Genomic DNA, 23,335 nt, shown 5'->3' on the forward strand with positions numbered 1-23,335 from the left:
AACAAAAAAAAAAACGACTGTTCCCTGACGAGGTCATTCACCATTACTTTCTGAGAAAAAAAAAAGAACCAGGGCCGTGCTTAGTGTTTGCTAGCACCGAAATGTATTTCACAAGCTATGGGACCTGCCCTTTTCTTTTCCCTTGCACAAGCAATTTGTTCTTAGATTTTCCCCTCAGCTAACGCAACGCTCCATTTCAGAAAAACAAGAGAGTTGACGCCTCCGATCTGCTCCAGATCCCCGTGGACCGGACGTCCTTCTGATAAGAAAAGCAGTGGGCACGCCGTACGACCAAATATGGGTCAGCTCGGACGGGCTGCGTCTGGAGAGCACTGCTTGGGAAACCTAGTTCTTATCAATTATTCTTATTCAACAACTTCTTCTAAATGAAGTATCAGATTTCACCACAGAGTTGCCCTGCAGCGGACGAGAAGGTCTGGCGTGAGTCAAAGTGGAAGAGAACAGTTCAACTCCAGTACTAAGGCTAACATGTGAAACCTAGCACCTAGCACATTCACGAAAGCAGCTCTCGGGGGCAGTACGAACTACGGGAGGGGGCAACGTGAATTCAGAAGACGCCAAGCAAAACTCCCAGTGGCCCATTCAGAGCCCTTCACTGAAGTCACACACGCGTAGAGGACGAAAGCTCAAACGCTCACCTCGCTAAAGACAGCTTGGTTCTATTCTACTGAGGGCGACCTGAGGCCCCAGGGAGGTGATACTTAGCGCTGCTTGATCATCAGGGTCCCTGTGGATCAGCTATCTTGACTGGTCCTTTCATCCCGGACCTCTCCAGCTCGGGCCCACCCCGAGACTCGGACCCTTTGGCTTTTTGGCTGCCGCTACTGTCCTGAGGGCGGACACGCTCCGCAGCGGCTGGCCGGAGAGGCACAGTCGCGCGTTTCGTGGACCCCTGAACGCAGGAGCCTGCCAACCACACAGGAGCTGCTGTTCAGCCAGGAAGATGAGCGCCGCTAAGAGCAGTAGCTGCATATATATATATAAAAATACATGAATTAAATTATGTTCAGTTTTAATCACAAGTTTCCAAAAGTCATGAAAAACCCATTCAAAGGTTAGGGGGAAGAGAAGGTGAAAGGGTGAACACCCTGTACAAGTCTAACCATCGCAATCCAGACAAATTGTGGCCCCTCCTCCCCAACCCTTCAGATAGCGCATCCCTGTAAAAAACAAATCACTTACTCCCTCCAGCACATTTTACTGCAGATTCTGAATGAAAGGACTTAGGCATTGGGTTACAGCGGTACAAACGAATTACACATGAAAGGGAGAGGAGCATGATGTAGGAAACTTGCATCTCTGAAGAACTAGAAGTCTAACACTATTGAAGAACCCCTTGAGGTCAATTAAAGTTTCTTTAAAAAGCATTTTATCTATCTTCTTCAGTCCCAACAGCGCACCCGGACTGGTGAGAACACCCTAAAGAAAGAAGTCCATCCCTCCTGTTGGCTCCCCAGTTGGCGATGTCTCCAGCAGGCCCACGGTGGGCGTCGGTCACTTCAACCGCTGCACGATCACCGCGTTGAGGAGGTCCGCCTCCTTCAGCGTCAGGGACTCCTTCGTCAGCTCCCTGCTGGGGAAGGTGGTCATCAGGACGAAGTCGACGTCTTTCATGGCCGGACGCGCAGAGACCACAAACTGGCGGATATCGCTGATTCTGGAAAATGGACAGAGGGGCGTCTCATTACACAGCGCTCTCCACATGCAAGGGGAGGTGGGAGGAAGTTAGCAGTAGCATCAGGTACCAGCCGAGGTCTCTAGGCTTGCACACCCCTCAGCATTACTGTTGGAAATGCACTGCAGAGTATAGGCGGCACAAAAGGAAAAGCAAAAAGGGTCGAATCCTACATGTTGGGAAATTCATCAAATATCAGATCAACAACAGACAATTAAAATCAAGCAGGGATCTATCAGAAAATAAATTTCATGAAAGTTACATTATACTCCGCAGTTTACAGTACAGAGATCTCTGTGAGGCAGCTGACTTCTGTGTTTCTAGATAATTACTGTCCTCGAGCCTCACATTCCTTCATGAGCACTAGTTTTTCTTTGTGCTCTGTGGATTCTTTCAAAAATAAAAAAAGGAGTGAACTAAGTACAAGGATGAAACTTCTTTAACTCCAGGAACAGAAGTTTCAGCTTTTCAAAGCTACTGTAGGTAAACCAACTGGAGGCTTCACTGACGCTACATTATTTTTAGTGATGTAGGCTTTGTCATCTGGGAAAAAAAAAAGTGCTCTTTTGTTTCATTGTTACTACATGAACAAGAGCCCAAAGCTCAGAAACTCAGAAAGGTATCCAACAGTTGTGCCACTTTGGATCCTGGAGTATTATCCCTGGAATCGATTTGAAGGAAGGTGGGATGGGCTCCTGACCTGTGCGTGAGGTTGAATCTCTGGACCAGACGCCCCCCGTCAGCCAGTCGGATCTGGATGTTGGTGACGGGCTCCTCCTCGTTAATTATGATTTCGCTGGAGGCCTGGGCCTCGTCAGCTTCTCGCTGTGTCCCCACGATGGAGCCGATGACCTGGGGTGTTGCGCTGCAGGCACACACAGAGACCGAAGTAAATCAAGGTTTCTTCAACGCACCAGGTCAGTCTATCAACACAGCTCCCTGGAAGACCCACAGGCCAGAGTGCACTGACTCCGATCCTGCACAGCTGGTGCATCTCAGCTCTTAACATTTTAAGGAAACTCGCTAGTGTCTTTAATTGGCACCATTTACCAGTTTTTCCCAGCTCTTCAGGTGTTGCTGCTGCTGATGGCTTGAAGAAACAGCAGCCTGCTCTGGCAGGAACTGAAAGACCCTGCAGTGTGCTTATGGACGACGGCACCAGCCCTATCAACAGAATGTAGGACGGACTGGCTAAACTTTTAAAAGATCCCACGAAGTGTGGAATGGGCTTCATTGGAACAGCAACTTACAGCTCTGAAAATGTTGGACGTTTTCAAAGCCTAAGCAAAAAAACAGCTAATTTCTCTTCAAAAACTCAAACACAAACATTCTTCGGACAACTGTCTTTTATCCATCCACTCTGTATCAGAAAACCACCAATTTCTGTTGATGGTCACAGTAGTCCAGAGTCATGAAAACACAAAATGCAGGGACAACACTCTGGCCAGGATGCTGTCTATAGCAAGGCTCGCGCTCACACACACACACACACACACACACACACACACACACACACACACACACACACACACAGGGATATTCCAGACACACAGCATGGCCAGCATGTCACGGGACTGCAGGAACAGACACCAGCCAAAATCCCTGCAAACCCCATTCCGAAGGTGACCCGAGTCATGAACCACACAGGATTCAAGAGCTGCAAGGTAACAGCACTAACTACCATGCCATGGTGATACCACCATCAGTCATCAGGTGCAGATCTTTTATTTAAGAGTTGTAGGAAGTCCTTTACGATGGTCAAATAAAGGAAAGGAACACGTCAAGAAGCCTAAACACTTGACCGGTTTTGTAACTGCTGTCCATTGCAATGGGAAGTGAACACCCCCTTGTGGCCTTCTGATGCAACAATGCTTTTCTTTTGGCAAAGACCAAGAAACTTTTAAAGGTTACAACAGGCAAAATAAATAAGTCATTTCATCCATTCATTCATTCATTCATTTTCTAACCACTTTATCCAACACTGGGTCACGTGTGGAGCAGAAGCCTATCCCAACATGCAACAGGCACAAGATGGGGTAAACTCTGGCTCGTACCAGGGCCAGGTTTCCCAGAAGCCGATTTAACCAACCAGCACATCTCTGGATCCGTTGGGAGGAAACCGGAGCAGCCGCAACAAAAAAACATATGAACGTGGAGCAGCAATGCTACCCACAAGCCTCATTCTTATCAAGAACATCACCCTCACTCATGGATGGGACAGCCAGGCCAAAGACGGGAGCTCCTGCAGCTCACCTTCCCAGCTTCTTGCCCTCCCCAGCAAAGGCCTTGAACATGGTCTTGGGCTTGGAGAAGTCCTCTTCCCGGTGGTCCTCCATGTCCAGGTTGACCTGGCCTCCTCGGGCCAGCCGCCTCAGCTCCACGGGGATCTCCCTGCAACAAGACGCCCCCCCGCGCCCCCGTCACTCCACAGCACTGACGCCCGCGCCCTCCCAGGCACGCCGCGCAGGCAGTGAACACGCCATCAAAACAGGAACACCCCAAGTCCCTCAGATGGGCGGCGGCTTTCGTAAAATAAAGATGATCTCTGACTGCCAGCCTCCTCTGCCAAACCTGCCAGCAGCCACAGGTGAAAACGACTGTCATCTTGCCCTTTGTCAAACTAAGACGTGTACTTCGGCCACGTCACGGTCCATTCTCCTGTGATTTTTCAAGTGCCAATGAGCGGTTTACAATGTTATCTCTGAGAGGTCATTTCTTGTCAATCAAGGTTTCTTTCCAAATCCGTCCTGGTGGACGCTGCGCGACAGCTCGGGCTGCCCCACGTTTTAAACCAGGTCGCAATGACGCATTCCGACAGGCCACGCCGGCAGCCCAGCGAAAGCCGGCGCCTTCCTCACCCTCTCCGGATGGACTCCAGGAACTGGGAGTTTTCAGGGTCGGAGTAACTCCGCAGTTCTCCGTTGTCTAGGCTGAAGCCCGTCTTCCACAGCTTCAGGACCACGTGCACCTGTCGGCGCAACAACACTGCCTTCACTGCACGAGCCGGAACAATGCAGGGCCTGTCGCCCGACGACAGCAACGATCCACGATCCAGGTCCAGGAGGACACCGTGTCTGGTGCTTTCTGTGCCAGCTGGGCCCTTAATCTCCTGTGCTAAATCCTGCTAGTAATTGAGCTGTTTTACACTGAGGCCTTGGTTTCAAATAATAATTATTATCCCATTTCAGAGGTTCTCTGGGTACCCTGCATCTCCTCTAGCTTTTTGAGCCTTTCTTAAAATTTGCCTTCAGCTGTTTAAACCTGAATGAGATTTGTAACAGGTATGAACCCTGTACTGATTTACATGTTTCAAGAAGCCCTCATTCAGGTATGCGATCTTGAGCGGAAGGAAAAACAGACTTACAAAGGGCATGTGCGATAAGTCTCATTCCCACCTATCTGTTCATCGATTGGTCATTTCTTAAGAGCAGTTAAGTCAAAAAATAAACGATCGTTCTGCAAATTGAGGAGAGAGTACACACACAATTTCTGTGTTCTTACGTTGTTGGAAATACAGAACTTTTATTTTTGAAACCAAAGACTGAGTATAAAAAAAGGTCCCAAAACAGCAAACAGATGAGTTATGACACCGATTAGCACTTGTGATCAGGAACAAAAAAAAGACCAGACAGAGATACCTCACTGGACTACAGGAAACATGTGCCAACCAAAATTGTTGGGAGATATAAAACTGATTTACTGCAATACGTATCTACAAACATAGGCTGCATCATGTTGAATTAGTTATTTGACCTAAACAGCAATGAGAAATATAAATGATAAACCGATAGTTAGCGGTGTTAAGCACTATTGATCACTGCAAGCGATATGCATATGGAATATATATGTATAATGAGTCACTGTAGTCGTCATATTCACTCAATGTATCAAGCTTAGTTTTGACAAAAGAACACAAGTGTTCATAGGGATGAAAGCCTGAAGCTGTAGTTATAGCTCTAGGCTCCAGCGGCCCGCTTCAGTTTGAGAGAAAATCGTATCAGTTACTTTCGGTTGGCTCACCCAATACACACACACACACTCTTTTTAAAAGAATGTCACTCTTGGCCTTGGCATAAACTAAACAAAATCCAAACCCTTCAGTTTCCCCCTTAGATGCCAAAACTAAATCCCACAATTCTGCATTAGGCTTCCGGAGGAAAGCGAGTATTTGAACTGAGGTACTAACTGCAGGCACATTTCTTTTTGTTGTCTTTGTTGTTGTTGTTGTTCACAAAAACTTCAAATGTTAAAAAAAAGAAAACCTAGCAATTAATTTCCAGCACCACATCAAGCGGTGTCGGCAATTAATTCATCCCAAATGAAGGACCTCCGGCTCAAAGGCCAAGCGCCCCCCCGGGCAACGAGGAACAAGGGGACTCACGTCCTGTGCCGACTCCGACTGCTTCCTTTCCCCAGCGACGTAGGCGGACTCCTCCCCCGATTCGGTGCCAAGGCGATACCCTCCTCCAGCAAACGGCTGCAACACACAGGGCAAGAGGGGCGCGGGGTTAGAGCCGGGGCGCGGGGGGCTGCAAAGCTTTCTGCGGGAGCGCCAGCTGTGAGGGGCGACCCCCGCGGCCGGGACAAAACAGACTTGCATCTGAACCAGAAAGGGGAGACGGCTTCGCTACTCAGCCACGCTGACGTCAACATGGCGATGACCGTCGCCAGATACGGCCTCACCGTCGGGGTGGCCCGCTTTTGCCGGTTGGTCTCACGGCGGCTAAATAAAAAAACCCTTGGGAGGTGGGGTGGAGACCGAGATACTTTTAGACAGAGCCTACCGCCTCCATGTACCCATGTTTCTCTCACTGGCAGAAGAGCGATTAAGAACGTGAGCGTGGTTGCAAATGAGAGGAGGCAACTCTGTAGCCCGTGTAGCGCACCTGAGCCGGACTACTTAAAGGTGTCTCTGGTTCCACAACAAACGGGGAAACACGCTTACAAAGCACGAGGCTGCCTGAAAGGGCTCAAAGAGCAGAGGAGTACAACTGCAGAGAAAGCAGTTTTTTATTCTTTTTTTTTTCCCCCAGGGATGCACAGAAACGGAGAAGAGGGTCCGGTTTTCCCTACCCGTGCCCTGCTGGACTCCCCGGGGCCTTTGGAGGCTCTTTCCACTGGAACAGCACCGTGCTCTTTGGCCCCCTTGAACAAGTCTTCCACCACCTCATTTGAGCTCTTCTTCTTGGGAGGGCCTACAATCTGCTGGCCACTCCTCTCAGAGCCCCCAGCATAAAACCTGCAGTGGGCAAATAACACAGACCAGCCTCAGGCTTCCACCCAAACAGACACCACACCCAATGAACACGCAGGGGCAGCAGGTCCTTTAATGGCTTTCACCCACACTGCTAGAAGATCCAGCTGACTTATCCCCTGCAAAGATTGAGCCCCAAGTAATCAGACTTAAAAACGGTGAAGAAGGAGTCGGGCATATGATTCAGAACAGCAGAAGACCAGCTTGCTGCAGAAACCTGACCTCGGCAAGGAAGGAGAGAAAAAAAACAGTGCCAAACATCAAGAGACTTTGGCGATTCGACACATTTCAATGTTCAGCTTTGTTTTCATAAAAGAAACACTTCCCCCAAACAACAACAACAGCAGCAGCAGCAGCAAGTACACAGCAGGTTCCAGAGCTCCAGTCAGAATAACGCATTATCACTGTCAACAGAGTTTTACAAAGAGATGGTCTGAATACTGCCACTCATACCATTGAACTCACTAAGGTGACACCACTATAACTTCATTTTCAATAACTTAACAGAACAGTATTACAGAATTATTTGTCAAAATGGTGTAGCTAAAATGGAAACATACACATTGACAGATGTACTCGAGCACAAGAGAGACCTGCCAACATAAAGTAATCGCTGGACTAATTAAAGAAATGAGCAACAGATATGGAGACATCCAGCATCTTCCCAAAGTAGTTCTGGGAAAACAATGTCATGAGTTTCATTTCTTTCTGTCACTCATACCTTTGGCCTTCTTCTTCATCACTCTCCTCTTCATCCTCATGCATTAGATCTCTGAAGGATGTAACTCTGTGTTCACTGCAAAGAGAGCAGAGTAACTTTAATAAGACCCTCCCTCCAAAAAAAAACCTCAGACCTTTTTACACTGACTTTTTAACCCAGCCAGATCAGTTTTAGCTTTTCCAGCCCAGCAGAGGAGGCAGCTGTTACCTAGGCGCTGTAGACCTTGAGGTAGAACTGCCCTCTGGTTGCGGGAGAGTGACAATATCATCATCGGCGCCATCTTCGAAAAAGCTAGCGAGGGCAAGCTGTGGAAGGATGGGAAAAAGAGCCGTGATGCAGCGCTGCTGAGAGAATATTAAGGCACAGAGAAAGCAGAAACGGGACACCACTAACTGCTTGACACTGAACGGACTGGGCCAAGAAAAACCTGTTCAGTTCACTTTGCACACTGCTCATTTTATTGCTGTCCTCAGTTCAACAGCAAAGCAAAGACAGAACACCTCAAGTCATACGATGAATTGCTTTTCATCAGAGATTAAATGAATCAATTTAATCAACTTGAGCATCAAAACCGCCTAGTTTCATCACGTGGTCTTTTAAGGTCTCTTTGAAACACTGTTACCTAAAGACTTTGGGGAAGCTGAAAAACCGATCCAATTAAGGCCATGACCAATTAGGCCATTAAAAGTTAAGCTAGAATGAAAACCTACAGACATCCAGGACCAGAGGTGGTCTTTCCCGTTCTGAAGGAAATCTCATAAGAAAACTGTGGATGCTTAAAACTTGCAGCTTCCTACTCGAAAGGAATGTTAATGTAAATAATATTTCACTCTGAAAAGAAAGTTGCTCGTCAGCATCTGGGTGGTTCAATTAAATAGTTAATTCAAAATTCGCTCGCTTCTTTCTTCTTTTCAGCGTGTGTTTATTCCTTAAATTTCCGTTTGCAAATTTAATGTTGTCTCGTTAAAACAAGACGAAATTATTGAAGGGCATCATACCTACAGATATTTGGATGTGACAACACGTATTATAATCCTTATATAGACACACAAAAGTGTATCTTCCAGAACGACCATTCACGTAGCAAATTCCTCAGACTTTGAAGCAGAATTACGAAAACGCAAACACGTTTTGGCAAACGTGGTGCTCTACCTTTCACTTCATGCGTAAACTAAACGTGAAATAAAAGAGTAAAATCACAAAGACGTATTCTGTTAGGCGAGACCAGTCTCCCATAACTTAATTTAGCTGGGAAAAACGAAACTACTTAACAAAACGAAAATATGAATAAGATTACCCAAAAGGAGTCTCAGTTTCGATTGTCTAGTTTTCAACATTTTTTTATTTTTTAATCTCACGAATGGCTAATCTATTCAATTTGAAAGTAGTGTCCAATTTAGTCTTAACCAAATTCACGTCCTCTACTCCAAACCTCAGCTCTTGAAAGATGGGGTTTTATATTTATACTGTAATGAAATTTTTCCATCAAAGCTACCGGCGCTTTGTATAAAGAGTGACTTGCAAATTCTACAACTACAGCGGTTTCGCCTTGGATGTTGTGACGATTTTCAAAGAGAGAGGGGAGGGGTGGTCTTTGTCATTCTCCTTTTGACATTAAACAACACGAACCCCTACTTCTAAGTTTTGAATTGCTGAAATCAAGGAAGCCCTACCTGTAAATCCCAGCCTGCAGACTCGAGGAAAAACCGGGCCCGCTCTTCCTCTACACCTGTAACTGTAACAAACTCCCTCACTGAATCCTCTCGGTCAGCCATTTTGGTTTGACGCACTGAGAGTCCGTCCGCCGGGGGGAAACAATCGACGCCGTGACTGTGGTTCCTATTGGCTACGGGTCGTCTTAAGACGAAACAATCCCAAACCTATCTATTTCAATAAAATAAAAAATAAAACAAGATAAAACACAATCAAAACAATATATTACACAAACTAACTACATCTATTTTACATTTTACTTCTCATTGTATTGCAGGCCGTTTCCGCAGAACACTATAAATACAATAATTTATGAGGCCGGCGAAGAAGAAAGACGGGGGAGCACCGGGAAGCACGCTTTGCCTCATGGGAGTTGTAGTTTATTACCTTGAAAATCACTAAAACGGATCAAACTTAACAGTAAAAACAGAAAACAGAATAAAAAGTCATCAACATATTTTCTACATAAGCACTATTATTATAGCACATTTATTGGAATATCAAATGACCATTCGCTAAACAAAAAATGAGTGCAGAGGGATTATACTACCACCTAAACTAGCTGTGCCTTTACTTTTAATATTTTAACAATGTTTCTGTTACACGCGCCTAGAAAACCAAATTGTTTCCGAATTCCTTACACATAATGCCTTTGAAATCAATTACAAAAACTGAATTTCTAATTCCATTTGTTGTGATATTTCTAATTAAAGACAAACGACCACCTCTCGCCGTTAACAGACCACACACACTTCTGAATCACTCGTGATTTTTACACATTTGTGCAATTGTTTAAGAGTTACTTGATTCTAAATGGATTCTGATGCAATTGATACTCGTTCAAAAATCCACCTTCAGAAAAATCAGCAGTTCTCAGTTCAGAAAAACATCATGTCATATTCTCATATCAACCCAAGAAAAAATATCAGTTCATCAAACCGAACTGCTGAACTCGTTTCTGAAAATAAACTGGTAACAGCCATTACTCATAATGTCCACTAGGGGGCAGCGCTGTTTCAGCACTACCTCGGAAAGTACTTTTTTGATTAACAAAAACAAACGAGAACATGCATAAACACTGCAACCAACAGTAAAGTACCAACACAGTACAATATAATTTTATCTGAAGCTCATATAACACTAGTTCAATACACATAAATGCAGAATACACTGTATGTGTATTATGTCAATAAACGTGCATATTTCTAACAGCTGTTGAAATCATTGATTGGATCCTCTAGGGATTTGCTTTATTTATTCGATCTGTTCGCAATACACTGAAATGCGAGTATCCTGTATTTATCTGGCACAGTGGGTTTACGCAGAGTCGTTCAGTGGTTTGCTTCACTGCATTGAAGCCGGGGGGAAAAGCAGCGTTTTCTGAATCGGAGTAAAATAAACATAATTAATCAACAAGCACAGGCAGGGATCTGGTTTGAAATGTATCCCAATTAGTTTGCCCGGCGCAATACAGACACAGACATGAGTCTAGAGGTTGTGGATAACTGGACGCTCCCACAGCGTGACAAAAGGTACTTTCAATTCCACCTCATTGGGTTTTGCTGGAAAGGTATTCTTCATACCAATACAGTGCAGCACTTATTTTATCTGAGAGCCAAAGAGGCGTTTGGTTTGCCAGTATGTGATGACAAGCGATGAACGCGGGTAGACACCTAGTATTTCGACATGTTATGATAACGTTTTCACAGGATTGAGTCAGATCTGTCAAGTAGGGAATAATTAACTTCGGTCTTTCCAGCAGGCTGAATTTGTTGCTTACAGGGCTCCAGTTTTTCACAATGGGCACATACCCCCAGTAATAACACACATGGTGAGTAAGATGCTCAGAAAGCTGGTTGCTTTTCTTAGCCTTTGTTTGATGTTGACATAATCTGCTGTCCTGACGAGAGAGAGAGAGAGAGAGAGTGCAGGTCACTACCACCCTATATTCCAGTATCAATCCAGTATAGAAGTTCCCATTTACTGTATATACATTCTTGAAACCTTTGGCCCTTACATCAATGAGATTTGTAACATCTTTTTTTTTCTTTTGAATCATGCATTTGTTCTTACAGACACTGATATCATCACAAACAGATAGAAAACTGAAATAAATGTCCTTTTTAACTGAAAACAGGAGACATACAGGGAGTCATTATCGATCAGAATGCGCCAATAGCAGCAGACGCGGTCCACCCGGCCGGTTATTTTGGAAAGCACTCCTACAGCGCTATATCGAGCCCACGGGGGAATGCGTGGCGATGCATGCATGGCCCGGCCGTCTCCAGCTGGAAGATAAATGAATGCTCATCGCTGTAGTTTTGAGGACAGACATTACTGTGTATGAAAGTCAAATCACGGCAGTTGCTTCATAAATAAGTCGACGCTGTTCAGGGATAATAGCACCGTTGGCAACATATTCCCACGCGATGGAATGCGCCCACAAAGAGAATTCTAAAGGGAAACGGTCAAATGAAGGAATGAAGCGCGATAACAGGGGCAGTGTTATGCAGCTCTCCCACAGTGGAATGCGAGATATGCGCAGTGGAGCTACAGAACAAAACGGCATCGCACCTATTTCTCTCCCCACACACACACACTGCATGTGTTCCCAGGCTGACACCCAGCGGCCGCTTCCTGGAATCACAGATCACTGGATTAGCAGACGCGCAAAAGAAAGCCGGTGTCTGGTTGCATTAGCGCAGCAAAGCTGGCCGCAGATTTAAAAAAAAAAAAAAGCCATTCAAAACCCTTGACCTGTACTCAATGCGGCATTTTTGTCCGCCGGTCTACCAGCGCGGTCAGTGCAGCAGGGCCGGGCTGAGCTGTGACGCTCACACAGCCGGAAAGTTTTATCAACCTGACGACGATCATCAATGGGTGGTTGATATGAAGGATTTACCAGAAAAAACAAAACAAAACAGTACGTTGTTTTTTTTTTTTAAATATAGTTCAGATAACGTGGAATGTCTAAAGCAGATGCTGTAAGAGGTGCCGTTCTGGTCCACGGGAAAACTTAATCTGCACCAGATACTGTACACCTGCAGAAAGCCGGCAGTGCAAGAGAATCAACAATTTCAGCGGGGCTGGCATAATATCATAACACTCCCACTGTCTCTCTGCAGCAACTAGACGTTGACAGCATGACTCAGGATGAGGAAATACAAACGTCAATATTTAATCATGTCAGAAAGGAGCCGGCAGGGCGGCCACAGGTACGAGATGCATGCAGGTAAACACATCTCGAGGACCCGAGAAGAGACGAGAGAGCTCATTCATGGGTTCCTAATAAAACCCTCCCATCGGCCGCTCGAAGCAGGGGCGATAGTCTCTGACCGGAAACGGCTGTTGTAGCGCCCATTCACAATAAGGGTGACGAAACAAAGCGTTTACAGGTCAACGAGACATACGCGGATTGCACGCCAGGTTATGGAAACAATAACACGTAACTGTAGGGTAACCTGCAGGCAATACGACTCTAGGGGTGTCAGCGTGGATCTAGACCGGGCAGATCTTGTGTAACCTGAATCCACAGTCAGGCACAAACCAGAGGACAGCAATGGAAACGGATGTGAAGCCTCTTTACACAGAGGGTTGTGGGAGTTAGGAACAAGGTACCCAGCTGCTCAGATTTCTTTCAGTTAGCTACCCAGCGACCACACGAGCGAAACAGACCAAATGGCCTTTTCTGGTGGGTAAGCCCTTTTTTATGTTCTTCTTATTGCACACTGCAAAACTGTGATACATGAATGAGATGGCATAAATCAGGAGCTCTGTTACAACACAGACAAGCCAAATTATTGTCTAAATCCCTCTTGCCTTTGTGTTCAGAGCCTGGCAGTGAGCAGAAGGGTGGGTGATATCTGCTGGAGTGATTCACATCTGCGAAACGCCTTAATACCAGCAGCGATGAGCTCCTGCAGCTCTTCCACGCTCCAGCAGGACCTACGCTGACGATTGCACCACTCCCCTGCAGGCCCAGACTCCTAAACTATTCCTCTGTCAGCACACACAAAGACAGCAAGTCATTATGTTATTAACAAAATAAGCACGTATCCATTTACAGGCTGATTTACAATGTATTTCATTTTTGTTACAGAGGATAATAAAGAGCCGTCAATATAAAATAAGCACATCATTTCTATGGTAACAGGACAGATTTGTCTATAGAAACATGCTGCTATTAACCAAAATACAGCCACAGAACAATGAGCACTGAAGTTCTGTTCAATCCTAACCTCTTGTCTGTAAGTGTGCAATTAAGGTATTTCTCCTACTGTCACAACATTAGGCATTGCACTAGGAAAAACAATCCTTAGTGCATAGATTGTCTGTTACATTGGATTAAAAAAGGATCTGATTGCTCCCATTTGTGCTTGCTAGGACTATGAGGGGCTCACTTTCGCAGACCTGTAAAACACATGCATGTTGTTCTGATGATATAATCCAGGGGCGCCCAGAGCTCTCAGGGCAGAGTTCTCAGTTCCTCTTCTGACCTGTAAACTGTGCCTCCCAGTTCCCACAGAACTCAAAACCCCATTGAGAAAGAAACAGGAAGAAACGTGTTCAGTTTTCACCTGATGTTTGCTCGTTTGTCTTCATACACAAAATTGCAAACAAGAGAAAAACACCTGGGGCATCTCTGCACTTTGTGATCTCTCTGCTGTTGTCATTTTAGCGGCCTGGCAAATAGACCTGACCTTTACACTGAGTCTCTGGCCTGCAGCCTCCCTCAAAGAATACTGGAAGCTGCAGACATCCACTGCAGGGTCTGGCAGTCAACATCGTTATTCATATCACACAGTCATTTCTCTCCGGATGGCAGTGCATGGGAGATGGGGGCTGGTGAACAATTCTCTGGGTGGCTGAAGACTGACAAAATCACTACCGTTCTTGTATTCCCACAGCTCCGACTGGCTGTGGCCTGATTGGCTGGTGTGTCATCCTTGGTCTGGAGCGCTGTTCCAGTTTTCACAAAGGGAAGCTCTTTTTCAGGTGAGGGGTGTAGTCTGCTGTGCGATACCGTGCTATAAAATGTTGTTTAGATCGCAGAGAACAGGGAGTCGTTGAGTTAGTCTTGTCAGGCAGGCAGTAAGATGATTGGGTGCTAGTTAGCTATGTGTTAGCTCTCCAAACCAGCACCTGCTGATGACCAAACACTGTGACTGCTTGCCTTTAGAAATAGTATCCAGATGTTCAGAATATACAACCTAGCAATGCTGTTAGGTACCGCAGGGATAGAAGGTAAACTGTTGTACATTTAACACCTGTGGGATCAGTCCCAATGGGCTGTGCACAACATCAGTCCCTGTAGGTGACCGTGCCGATAAGGCACTGACCATCCTGAGCTTCAAGTCTCTAGCCAGCCTCTGTATTAAAAGCATGCAAGCATAAAATGCTCACAGCTCGTAAAACTTAGTGAGGAGAGCATTTTAATTATTCCTGAGGGGGAAACAGATGGATTTTCTAATGCATTTGTGCCTGTTTAGTCTTCAAGGATAATTAACTATGGGTAGAAACCTTTTATTCCAGCTATATATTTATTACCTGTTGTGAGGTTTACTGCCTGCCTCCCCCTTCCTTTACCCTAAATCTGTCTCTTCTCAAGCCCTCAGCTTTGTCTGGGGAAACAGCGTACTCACTAGTGAATGAAATCCTGAAATCATGAATGATTTCAGGCTTGTCTGCATTCTGAGGTGCTTGGTGTTTTCTCACCCTACTTCTGCGACATACTGAAATCAACTGTCACCCTCCCTCGTGAAAAAGAGGCTACAGGTGAGAGGAGGCCATTCATTCCATCTGGCCAGGTGGTAGTTAGTAGTTCATCCTTCCTCATCCAGGTGTTTCTGCACAGGAGCCAGGCTATCGGCCTCAACTACATGGCTGGGCAGCAGGTTCCATACTCCCACCACCCTTTGTGTAAAGAGGCGTCTCGTGTTCTTGAATTTAAATGCACTTCCCCGTAGTTTCCGCGTGGGCCCACTGGTCCGTGTTTCACTGTTCATGCGGAAGTCAGTCCTCTGGTTTGACTGACTCGGTGTCAGTGGAACTTCGGCAGACTTGGGAAGATGTTATGTTATCAGCGGCACGTCAGCTGTCTCCTGTGACTTTGCTGCCAAGGCTCTGTGTTCTGGTGCACTGGTGAAAGCTGTGAAGCTTAGTTTGAGATGACTGACCAATGTGAGAATGGATATCTCAAGTGTAAACACTATAGCCAAGCAGTAAACACTACAGGGAACACAGGAGCACGCAATCTTGTAGACTCTGTAAAAGGCTTTGATAGACTTTAGCGGATATGATAAGGATTTCTGAGAGACTTAGTCATAATACCTCTATGAATTTTAAGGTTGAAAGTTTTTTTTTCTTCATTTATACCCTTACAAATACTGTATGTATTTTTTAGTTATGTGTGCGAGTCTGGAGAACTTCTGTAAAGGTGCACACTAAGTCACTTTCATCTTCTAGCAGAGCACAGCCGGGCTTGAGGAGGGGATGCAAGGAGTACACCTACCTCACTCCACCGTTACTGCAGGACAGGAGACCGGTCGGTCCCAGCAGTGACCAAGGACAGGGGAAAAGGCTCTTCTGAGCAGCAGCACCTACCCATGTGTATGGAAAGACAGAAACTGAAGCACAGTGACAGAAGGGAGGAAAGGGAAGGGAGCTACTATAAGACACATCGTCAGCTAGCAACAAGCTGCACGATCTCCCTGTCCTGCTGCCCCCACCAGACTCACACTACAGGCCTCTCCTGGCAATGAGTATGTTTGCACACAGCCACTTTCTGATGAGTTCACATTTGGATGCTAATCCATACTGTGGATGTAAAACATGGCTCAGACTGCACAATCAGGGGCTTTGCTGTGCCACCTCCCCTTTGAAAGAGATCTTTGTTCTCCCCAGGGTGGAACATAACCCTTCTGTTAGCTGCGCTTGGTTAATTGTTATTAACTAGTGCTATTACTAGTAGTGTTTTAATGTTATTGCTGTCGAAAGGGTATTTCTGGTGTCTGAGCACTCTGGTGTCTGACACCAGCACCAGAAGGTGGGCTGATGTCCTCTGTAAACACTACTGGGGGTGTCACCAGACTCTCCGCCCAGCAGCCCAGCCACGGGAAAGCTCTGGGGTTGGCAGACTGTCCTCCCCTTCACTCTTCTGAAGCCACAGGGATTTGTAGTCTGATATTGAGCTTAATAAATGTCAAGCATGCTGATGGAGAGGACTATAGCCCAGGTGGCAGAGTTCAGACTAATCCTCTATTTTCTGATGTGAAAAAAAGACACACACAGTGTGTACTGTATATATGTAACTGCAGAAACCAGAGCTCCTTCTCCTCCAGGCGGTCTAATGGACTCTGTCGTCCCCCGTGTTTGGAGCTGCTGCACAGAATCAGGGAGTGCTAGGCCTGGGAATGTAACTGGCTTTGTTGCAGGCAGGTCGGAGCAGGGTACTGGAAAGCTACTGAGTAGGGATTATGATGTTCAGCTTGCAATATCCAGCCTCTCCAAGCCATCACCTAGCCAGAAGCAGCAGGCTAGATAATGTTTTTCTTTGATTGCTCTATGGGATTTAAACCTCTGCCGCAGCCCGAGCGAGCAATTTTTCCATGGAAAAAATAATTCAAACAAAATGTGGAGAAAAATGACGCGGAACCTTGCCAGGCTGCAGCTGAAACTCTTTTGAGAATTTCATACCAACCTCCGAGCATCCCTTTCTTGCTGCGAAATCTTTCCTGAGCTGACGGAGTGCCAGTCTGAGTGACTGTCATTGTCCATGAGGAGCCCAGCTGTGCTGTGATGTTACAGCACCATCAGCCACCACCTCAGTCACGGCACCTTGACAGTGCTCTCCCATCTTTCCATAGGACTTTCCCTTTATTTCCTAAGAGACAGATTGAGGTTGTGACTAGGGGTGATTCTGCCATCATCATCTAAGTGTCCTCTTACTGAGAGATGATGAGACCTGGGTGGGAATCTAAAGGCAGATGCCCTCCAGGGAGCTGCTCTCCAGGGTACATTTACCCTGCCTGAAAGGATGACATCAGGGTACATGTGTCTATCAGGCTGTGATACTCATCTCACATCCCTGCAGCTCCTGGCCTGAGCATTGCCCTAGGGATGGTGGGGGCAGAGAATGGCTGAAGTCTCACACCTGCGCACCCATTAATAATATTGCCTCTGTTATTACTGCTGTCCCTGCTGCTTCTACAGGGGTTGTTTCTTCTACTTCTAGTTTCACTACATAATGTCCACTGTGGACTTTTAAATTTGGGCTTCCTAAAGTTCCCTCTGAATGCTGTGAAGCCATTTCAGCCATTTCTCACATTGACCTAAACTCTATAGGAATTACAATCCTCTGGGACGAAAACACTATAGAAAAGCCAGGAATTAGTATTATCTTACATTGCTGTTAGTAACACTACTCCTAGTATTATTATTAGTCCATAAATTGCAGTATTTATTACTGCAAGTACTACAGCTGCTACTAATACTGCTAATAATAAAAAAGTAAGCAATGTTTAAAAGCAAAATGTTATACACTACTGTTTAGAGTTCAGATGCCCTGTAGTGGGTTGTCTTCCCTAATAGTGAATAATTGGAATTATTTGTGATATTCAGTGTTTTTGCTAAAAATACATCTTAAAAGCAACTAATGTGGGATGTCAGGAGGAACAGAAGTGTTGAATTACAAAATCAATTCTTCTCTAAAGCAGTTTTCTGACTTTATTAAACTCGAAACAGACGAAACTTTGGCTTGGTAATCAACACTGCCACCTCCCATCTCCAGTGTACTGTGGGAATTCGGGCTCAAGGTATCTGTCTGTGTGGAGTGTGCATGTTCTCTCTGCTTGTGCATAGTTTCCCCCGGCAATTCTGGTGGGGGGTGGCCATGTGCTCACTCCTGCTTTGCATCCTGTGGTTCTGGGATAGGCCCAGGCTTTCCGTGACTCCAATCAGGATAAGCAGCTTACCGACAATGGCTGAATGGATTTACAGGACTGCACTAAGCTTTCACCTGTACAGCAGCTGCAGACGCATTGAGAATGACAAAGGAGTTTGCACTGGAAATGCAAGAGTTAAGTCTGGGGGAGTTCATGAGATATAGGTCAGCAGAAAATACTCAAGGGCAGACCGTCTGTCCAAAGGACAGGAATCTCACATGATTAAGAGAAACAGAAAAAAAAGGCAAGTGGCCATGAAGCTGGATTATAGCCATGATAAGAGAGCTCTGCACAGTGAACAACTGCATCTGCAGTTGAAGGCATATAACGGTAAGAAAAATGGGGAAGAAAATGAGTATTGCACCACACTCTGAAGCTCTGTGGTGGGGTATCATGACCGTAGGCTTGTGCCAAACAGTCATTCCTCCCCTCTCCTCTAATGCTTCCTAAAATACGTTCTGCCTTGTGAATCACTAGTTCTAGTCGAAAACAACAGTTAAAAAATGGAAAGAAGGAAGAGCAAAGTGTGAGAAGTATGGGACAGGTAAGAGGCAAAGGAACAGGAAGCAGGAGATGATAGATACCAGCCCTTCAATACCAGTGTGTGCTGGAGCTGGAGGAAAACTGCCCAACCCCCCCCCCGGTCTGTGTCCCCTTCATTTTTCAATCTGACACTTTAATCAGCACGGAGGACAGCCCAGGCAGGAGCCCTGACACTGAGCTACAGCTCCACGGTTAAAGGCTACAGGGGCTCTAATGGGAAGATTCAATGTTAAATAATGCCAGTAGACTACAGATCGGCAAGGGGGGTTGGATGCTTTGTGTATAAACAAAACCTTACAGTGGGAATGTCAGAGGTGTCATTTTTCCTGCGCCTTTTGATTCAAGTTTTCTCTTCTATTAATAAAACCAAGCAAAAAGTCCAAAGCTACATCAAAGTAAGGAAATTAAGAAATGCCCATTTGCAACTTGCAGATTGTGCTCTGGTCTATAAAGCGTTTATCTATTTTGCAAACTTCAGAACAGCTTTTCCAAGTTCCACTGAATGCATAAAAGCTACTGCTGCGAAAATTAAAAAGGAGTTACCTCCGGCGTTTCCCATGACATGAGTCCCTATGGCCCATCTGGCTAGTTGTTGCTGGTTTAAGAGGATTCTTCAACATCTCCATCACATTATGTGTCAGATGCAAGCTGGGCTTTGAGTAATTTAATCTTCCTCTCACTGACCCCAGGATTAGAAAAACTGTGCCTTAACAGGCCTGTAACGCTCTCCCACATTCTGTACCATTTCTGGCTGATACAAGGAGACAACCATTCAAACTGTGTGGATGAGAACAATCCCCAGACTTCCTCCTGCACTGACCACACTGCACTGCTTGTCCTAGATGCACTGCTGGACATCCAGTGTGTGGTCAGAAATGGAAAGGCAAAGTAGGTTTGCAAAGGAACAGATAAAGGTTTATTGCCCGCTGAAAAGGACAAGAAAAGTAACACGTTTTCGGCTGCAGAGCCTTCTCCAGGTGTCAGAAGGTTGAAGAAGGCTCCACAGCCGAAACGTTGTGTTTCTTTTCTCTTGCTTCCCGCAGGGAATAAACCCTTACCTGTTCCTTTACGGTCTACGCCTGCTGATGCAGCTCCTTCCTCGAACTTCTAAAGTCGGTTTGGTCTCACCAGTGTTTTGTCAGTAAGCTGCACCTCACAAGGGAGCTGAGAAAAAGTCTAACACTTCAGATCAGGAATTTCATGGCAAAAGACCAGCGATACCCATGTTGTGAATTTGTTTTGGAAAAACACTGTGTTTTAGTGATGAGCAAACATCATCATTTTATAACCAAAGAGGCGACTTGATTTCCCTTATTATGAAACACCATGCGTCACCGGTCCTGAGTGTAGGAAGGTGCCGGCTTCTGTGTGAAGCAGCCAGCCCTGCATCTCTGTGTTCCAGCTCCCGATCAAGTTGAGAATCAGCTGGGAACATGAATGAACCATGCATCAGCAAGGGGCCGATGAAAACACTGCTGGGTTGACCAATGCCCAGCCTTGCCTCCTGGGGCTCTCGATTGAACAAGGCGTTCCTGAGCTTAAAGCAGACTTGCTGCCTCATGCACGAGTGCACGAGTGCTGGCAGGACAGTCAAGAGCTGCAGGAGGAAACCGGAGTCGCTGCGCTGCGCCGCCCCTCTCGTCTTGGGAGACAGGCTTCTGCGGGCGGGCAGTTTGTCACAACAAAGATGGCCAAAGCCAAGGCATGCTTTGCTCTCAAAAGGAAGACCCCCACGGGTGGCAGATGAAGACAGCGGGTTCCTTGAAAAGGGGTGCAGAGCTGTCTTTCAGGGCCCCTTAGCGCAACGGCCGCGGTCCGCTGCACTCTTTGATGGTCTGCTTTTGCATCACGGAGGTGACAAGGCTCTACTGAGACACCTCAAGGGGGCCAGGTTGACACTTGAGACAATTTGCACTTCAATGGGTGAGGACGCAAAAATTAAAATCATCCGCCGTGTCTCGCGAGGAAACTCTTCAAGCGTATGGACCGCAGATTGTCATTTATTGATCTTTTTTTTAAAGCGAGAGAGAAATGACCACTGACAGCGATTTGCGATTGGAATCTGCTTGCGTTCACATTTACTAAATGTGATGGAAGTCCTACAGACATTTCATCTAAACTTGTGGAAGTGAGAAAACTGACCATGAGACGCATCTGATACATGAGCAGTAACACCTTGCTGGAATCGGGCTAAAGGCTAGTTGTCAGACTGTGATAACAGTGTCTTAAACGTGTAAAACACACCGTATAAATATAAGGGCTCATTCAATCTTTTGGATCAGTGACAGTGATTATTGTTTGTTCTCTTATTTTACTTATTAGAATATATTGTCTCCCTTTTCTGTTCTGTACAGTTACACAACGAAAAACAGGAACATCGGAAACTATTTCAGCTATGTAATTTTTATTTTTTGAAGCAAAGCAGATACCTCCCCCAGTGTGAATCACTCTCTTAATGGGAAACAAATGAAGGAGGTGAAGCTATTCAGCCACTGCTTGTCCACGAGTAGCGTCAATAAAATCGTGTTTAGAGGAAACTGAGCAGGACACAGTGGCTTCCTTTTGTGGGGTGTGTATGATCTGAGCTCTCACTCTCCAAACACAAGCAGGCCGTAAATATTTATGGCAGTGGTTGTATAAATATCTAGGGCTAGAGTGAGCAGTAAAAGAAAGTTATGGGCTTAACAGCACAATTTAGAATGCAGGCCAGAAGCCTCCAATATAAAGGCTGCCAGGATGTCCTTTCCAGGGGTGACACTGTTTACACTCTGTTAGGAGCCCCCTAGGTGCTCCTCTTCGGATTTACTCATCAGGGTTACTATAGAAACCTTCTTCTTTGCTTGGGACCTCATCTGGTCGCACAGGCGTCCGAGGCAGGCCTGTGAGCTAATGTACGAGGGCACAGCTGATGTGTTAATTATGTTGTTTTTAATATAGATACAATTGACAGGGGGGTGTGTTTGTAAAACCACTCATGGTGGGGCAGGGCTTGGAAATACAGTAAATAACAAGAACAGCTTAGTTCAATTAGTTTGACAGACGCAATACATGCTTGGCTGCAACAGTGAAACAGGCTCCCAATAGCTCAGGCTAAAGTGTAAACCCCTCTAAATATACTGTACTTTTAGGATATACAGATAGCTTTATATAGACACGAGTACAAAAATGACACTTTCTTGTTAGAAGCTACTGCTGCTAATAATATATTGATAAACTTCCAGCTCAGGATATGTCATTCAATATGCTTAATTTACATTAGACAGATGTAACTCCCATAATGTTAAATTATAAAATACCCCCTGCTTAATGCCACCGGGCTTTACTCATAGCATTATGTGATTAAATTCATTTTTCAAATGAGCATTTAGACATGCATCTATCGCATCTGTGGAATAGTGTAACATACTCTGTGTATATTCCATAATCTGCATATGAGGTAGAAGATTACAGATTTGAAATGCCAGGGTGGAAAACAATTTTATGCACATTAGAATTAATAAAGATCTCATAAATAAAAAATGGCAGTTTTTTGGTTGGGAAAACGAAACCCTTAGACAAGCTACAAGATACTACAAGATATTGGAGAGTTATTGAATAAAAGAATAGAGTACTTTCTACATTTTCACAGTTCTCAATTTAAAATAATCAGAAAAATCAGCATGGGAGTGATCCTTCTTCCTTCCTGTTTGCGAAAACATATACATCATTGCCACACGTCTGTAACAACTAACGACTTGTGAAGTTGCTCAGGTGTCTGTAACAGTCCTAAACACAGCCAGCCTTCTGAGCGTGGAGCTGCAGGTACAGTGTGCAGTGTGACGGATCAGATAATGGTGTCCTTGTTCAAGCACACATAATGAGTATAAATCTCTAAGTACTGCACAATAAAAAGACTAACAGGAAATACTTTTTTCTAAAGGAACTTGATTTGAGCAAAAGAGGAACAAAAGGCAACAGAGCTTTGCAAAACACGAGAGAGGAACACTGGTGCATTTCAGTCAAGCGGAGAGCAAACCTATATTGCGTATTGTTTGCCGAACATCCTACGGTTTTGATAGATGTATCGTCTTTTACATCATGTTAATTTCCGAGCCTTCTGTCATATAGCTCCACTGCGCAATGTGGAAGTGTTGTATTATGTATCTTTATACGATTCTGTAATTGCATTTCCATGTACGCCGTCTTAAATAAAAAGGCATCAGATAAATAAATAATACATTTGGAGAGCCAGCAATACCCACTGCTGTGCATGCATGTTTTTAAGGTCTTGAGAGTGCCATCTGGTGTATTCAGACTGTTCAGAGGTTCGGTGCAAAAGAATAAATGTCAGTGCCCTGCCTGGCTTCTGGCCCCTGATGGAAATGATACCGGTGGATAGACCGTCTGTCAGTTCCAGAGCGCTCAGGAGCTGCTGAAGAAGAATGACGAGAAAAGCACACCACCTGCCCGCGTGGAGATGGCAAAGA

General features: G+C 45.4%; 1 protein-coding gene and 2 long non-coding RNA genes across 3 annotated transcripts; 2 read left to right on the top strand and 1 right to left on the bottom strand.

The window, feature by feature from the left end:
• Positions 1 to 1,016: 1,016 nt before the first annotated feature.
• nsfl1c (NSFL1 (p97) cofactor (p47)) lies at positions 1,017 to 9,498 on the bottom strand. Its single transcript, XM_088608458.1, has 9 exons — positions 9,345 to 9,498; positions 7,879 to 7,976; positions 7,672 to 7,746; positions 6,770 to 6,935; positions 6,078 to 6,173; positions 4,555 to 4,664; positions 3,950 to 4,087; positions 2,397 to 2,561; positions 1,017 to 1,678 (listed from the first exon to the last, which is right to left on the bottom strand). The coding sequence occupies exons 1-9, from the start codon at positions 9,444 to 9,446 to the stop codon at positions 1,516 to 1,518; spliced, it is 1,113 nt and encodes a 370-aa protein (XP_088464584.1). The 5' UTR covers positions 9,447 to 9,498; the 3' UTR covers positions 1,017 to 1,515.
• A 2,539-nt stretch (positions 9,499 to 12,037) lies between these two features.
• On the top strand, positions 12,038 to 13,514 carry LOC148648312 (uncharacterized). Its single transcript, XR_015926768.1, has 2 exons — positions 12,038 to 13,075; positions 13,216 to 13,514. It is a non-coding gene; the product is annotated as an uncharacterized LOC148648312 (long non-coding RNA).
• An 826-nt stretch (positions 13,515 to 14,340) lies between these two features.
• On the top strand, positions 14,341 to 23,103 carry LOC148648313 (uncharacterized). Its single transcript, XR_015926769.1, has 2 exons — positions 14,341 to 14,379; positions 15,853 to 23,103. It is a non-coding gene; the product is annotated as an uncharacterized LOC148648313 (long non-coding RNA).
• The last annotated feature ends 232 nt before the right edge of the window (positions 23,104 to 23,335 follow it).

Source organism: Lepisosteus platostomus, chromosome 15 (assembly GCF_059453375.1).
Source record: "Lepisosteus platostomus isolate fLepPlt1 chromosome 15, fLepPlt1.hap1, whole genome shotgun sequence".
NCBI classification, from domain to species: Eukaryota; Metazoa; Chordata; class Actinopteri; order Semionotiformes; family Lepisosteidae; genus Lepisosteus; species Lepisosteus platostomus.

What these genes read in the sequence shown, in the direction of transcription:
- nsfl1c (XM_088608458.1), bottom strand. Translation starts at nt 9,446, where the DNA reads ATGGCTGACCGAGAGGATTCAGTGAGGGAGTTTGTTACAGTTACAGGT. An exon ending in CTGCAGGCTGGGATTTACAG is followed by an intron (nt 7,977 to 9,344) that starts GTAGGGCTTCCT and finishes ATCCTTCCACAG; the next exon opens with CTTGCCCTCGCTAGCTTTTT. An exon ending in CTGGAGTCCATCCGGAGAGG is followed by an intron (nt 4,088 to 4,554) that starts GTGAGGAAGGCG and finishes GTCTTGTTGCAG; the next exon opens with GGAGATCCCCGTGGAGCTGA.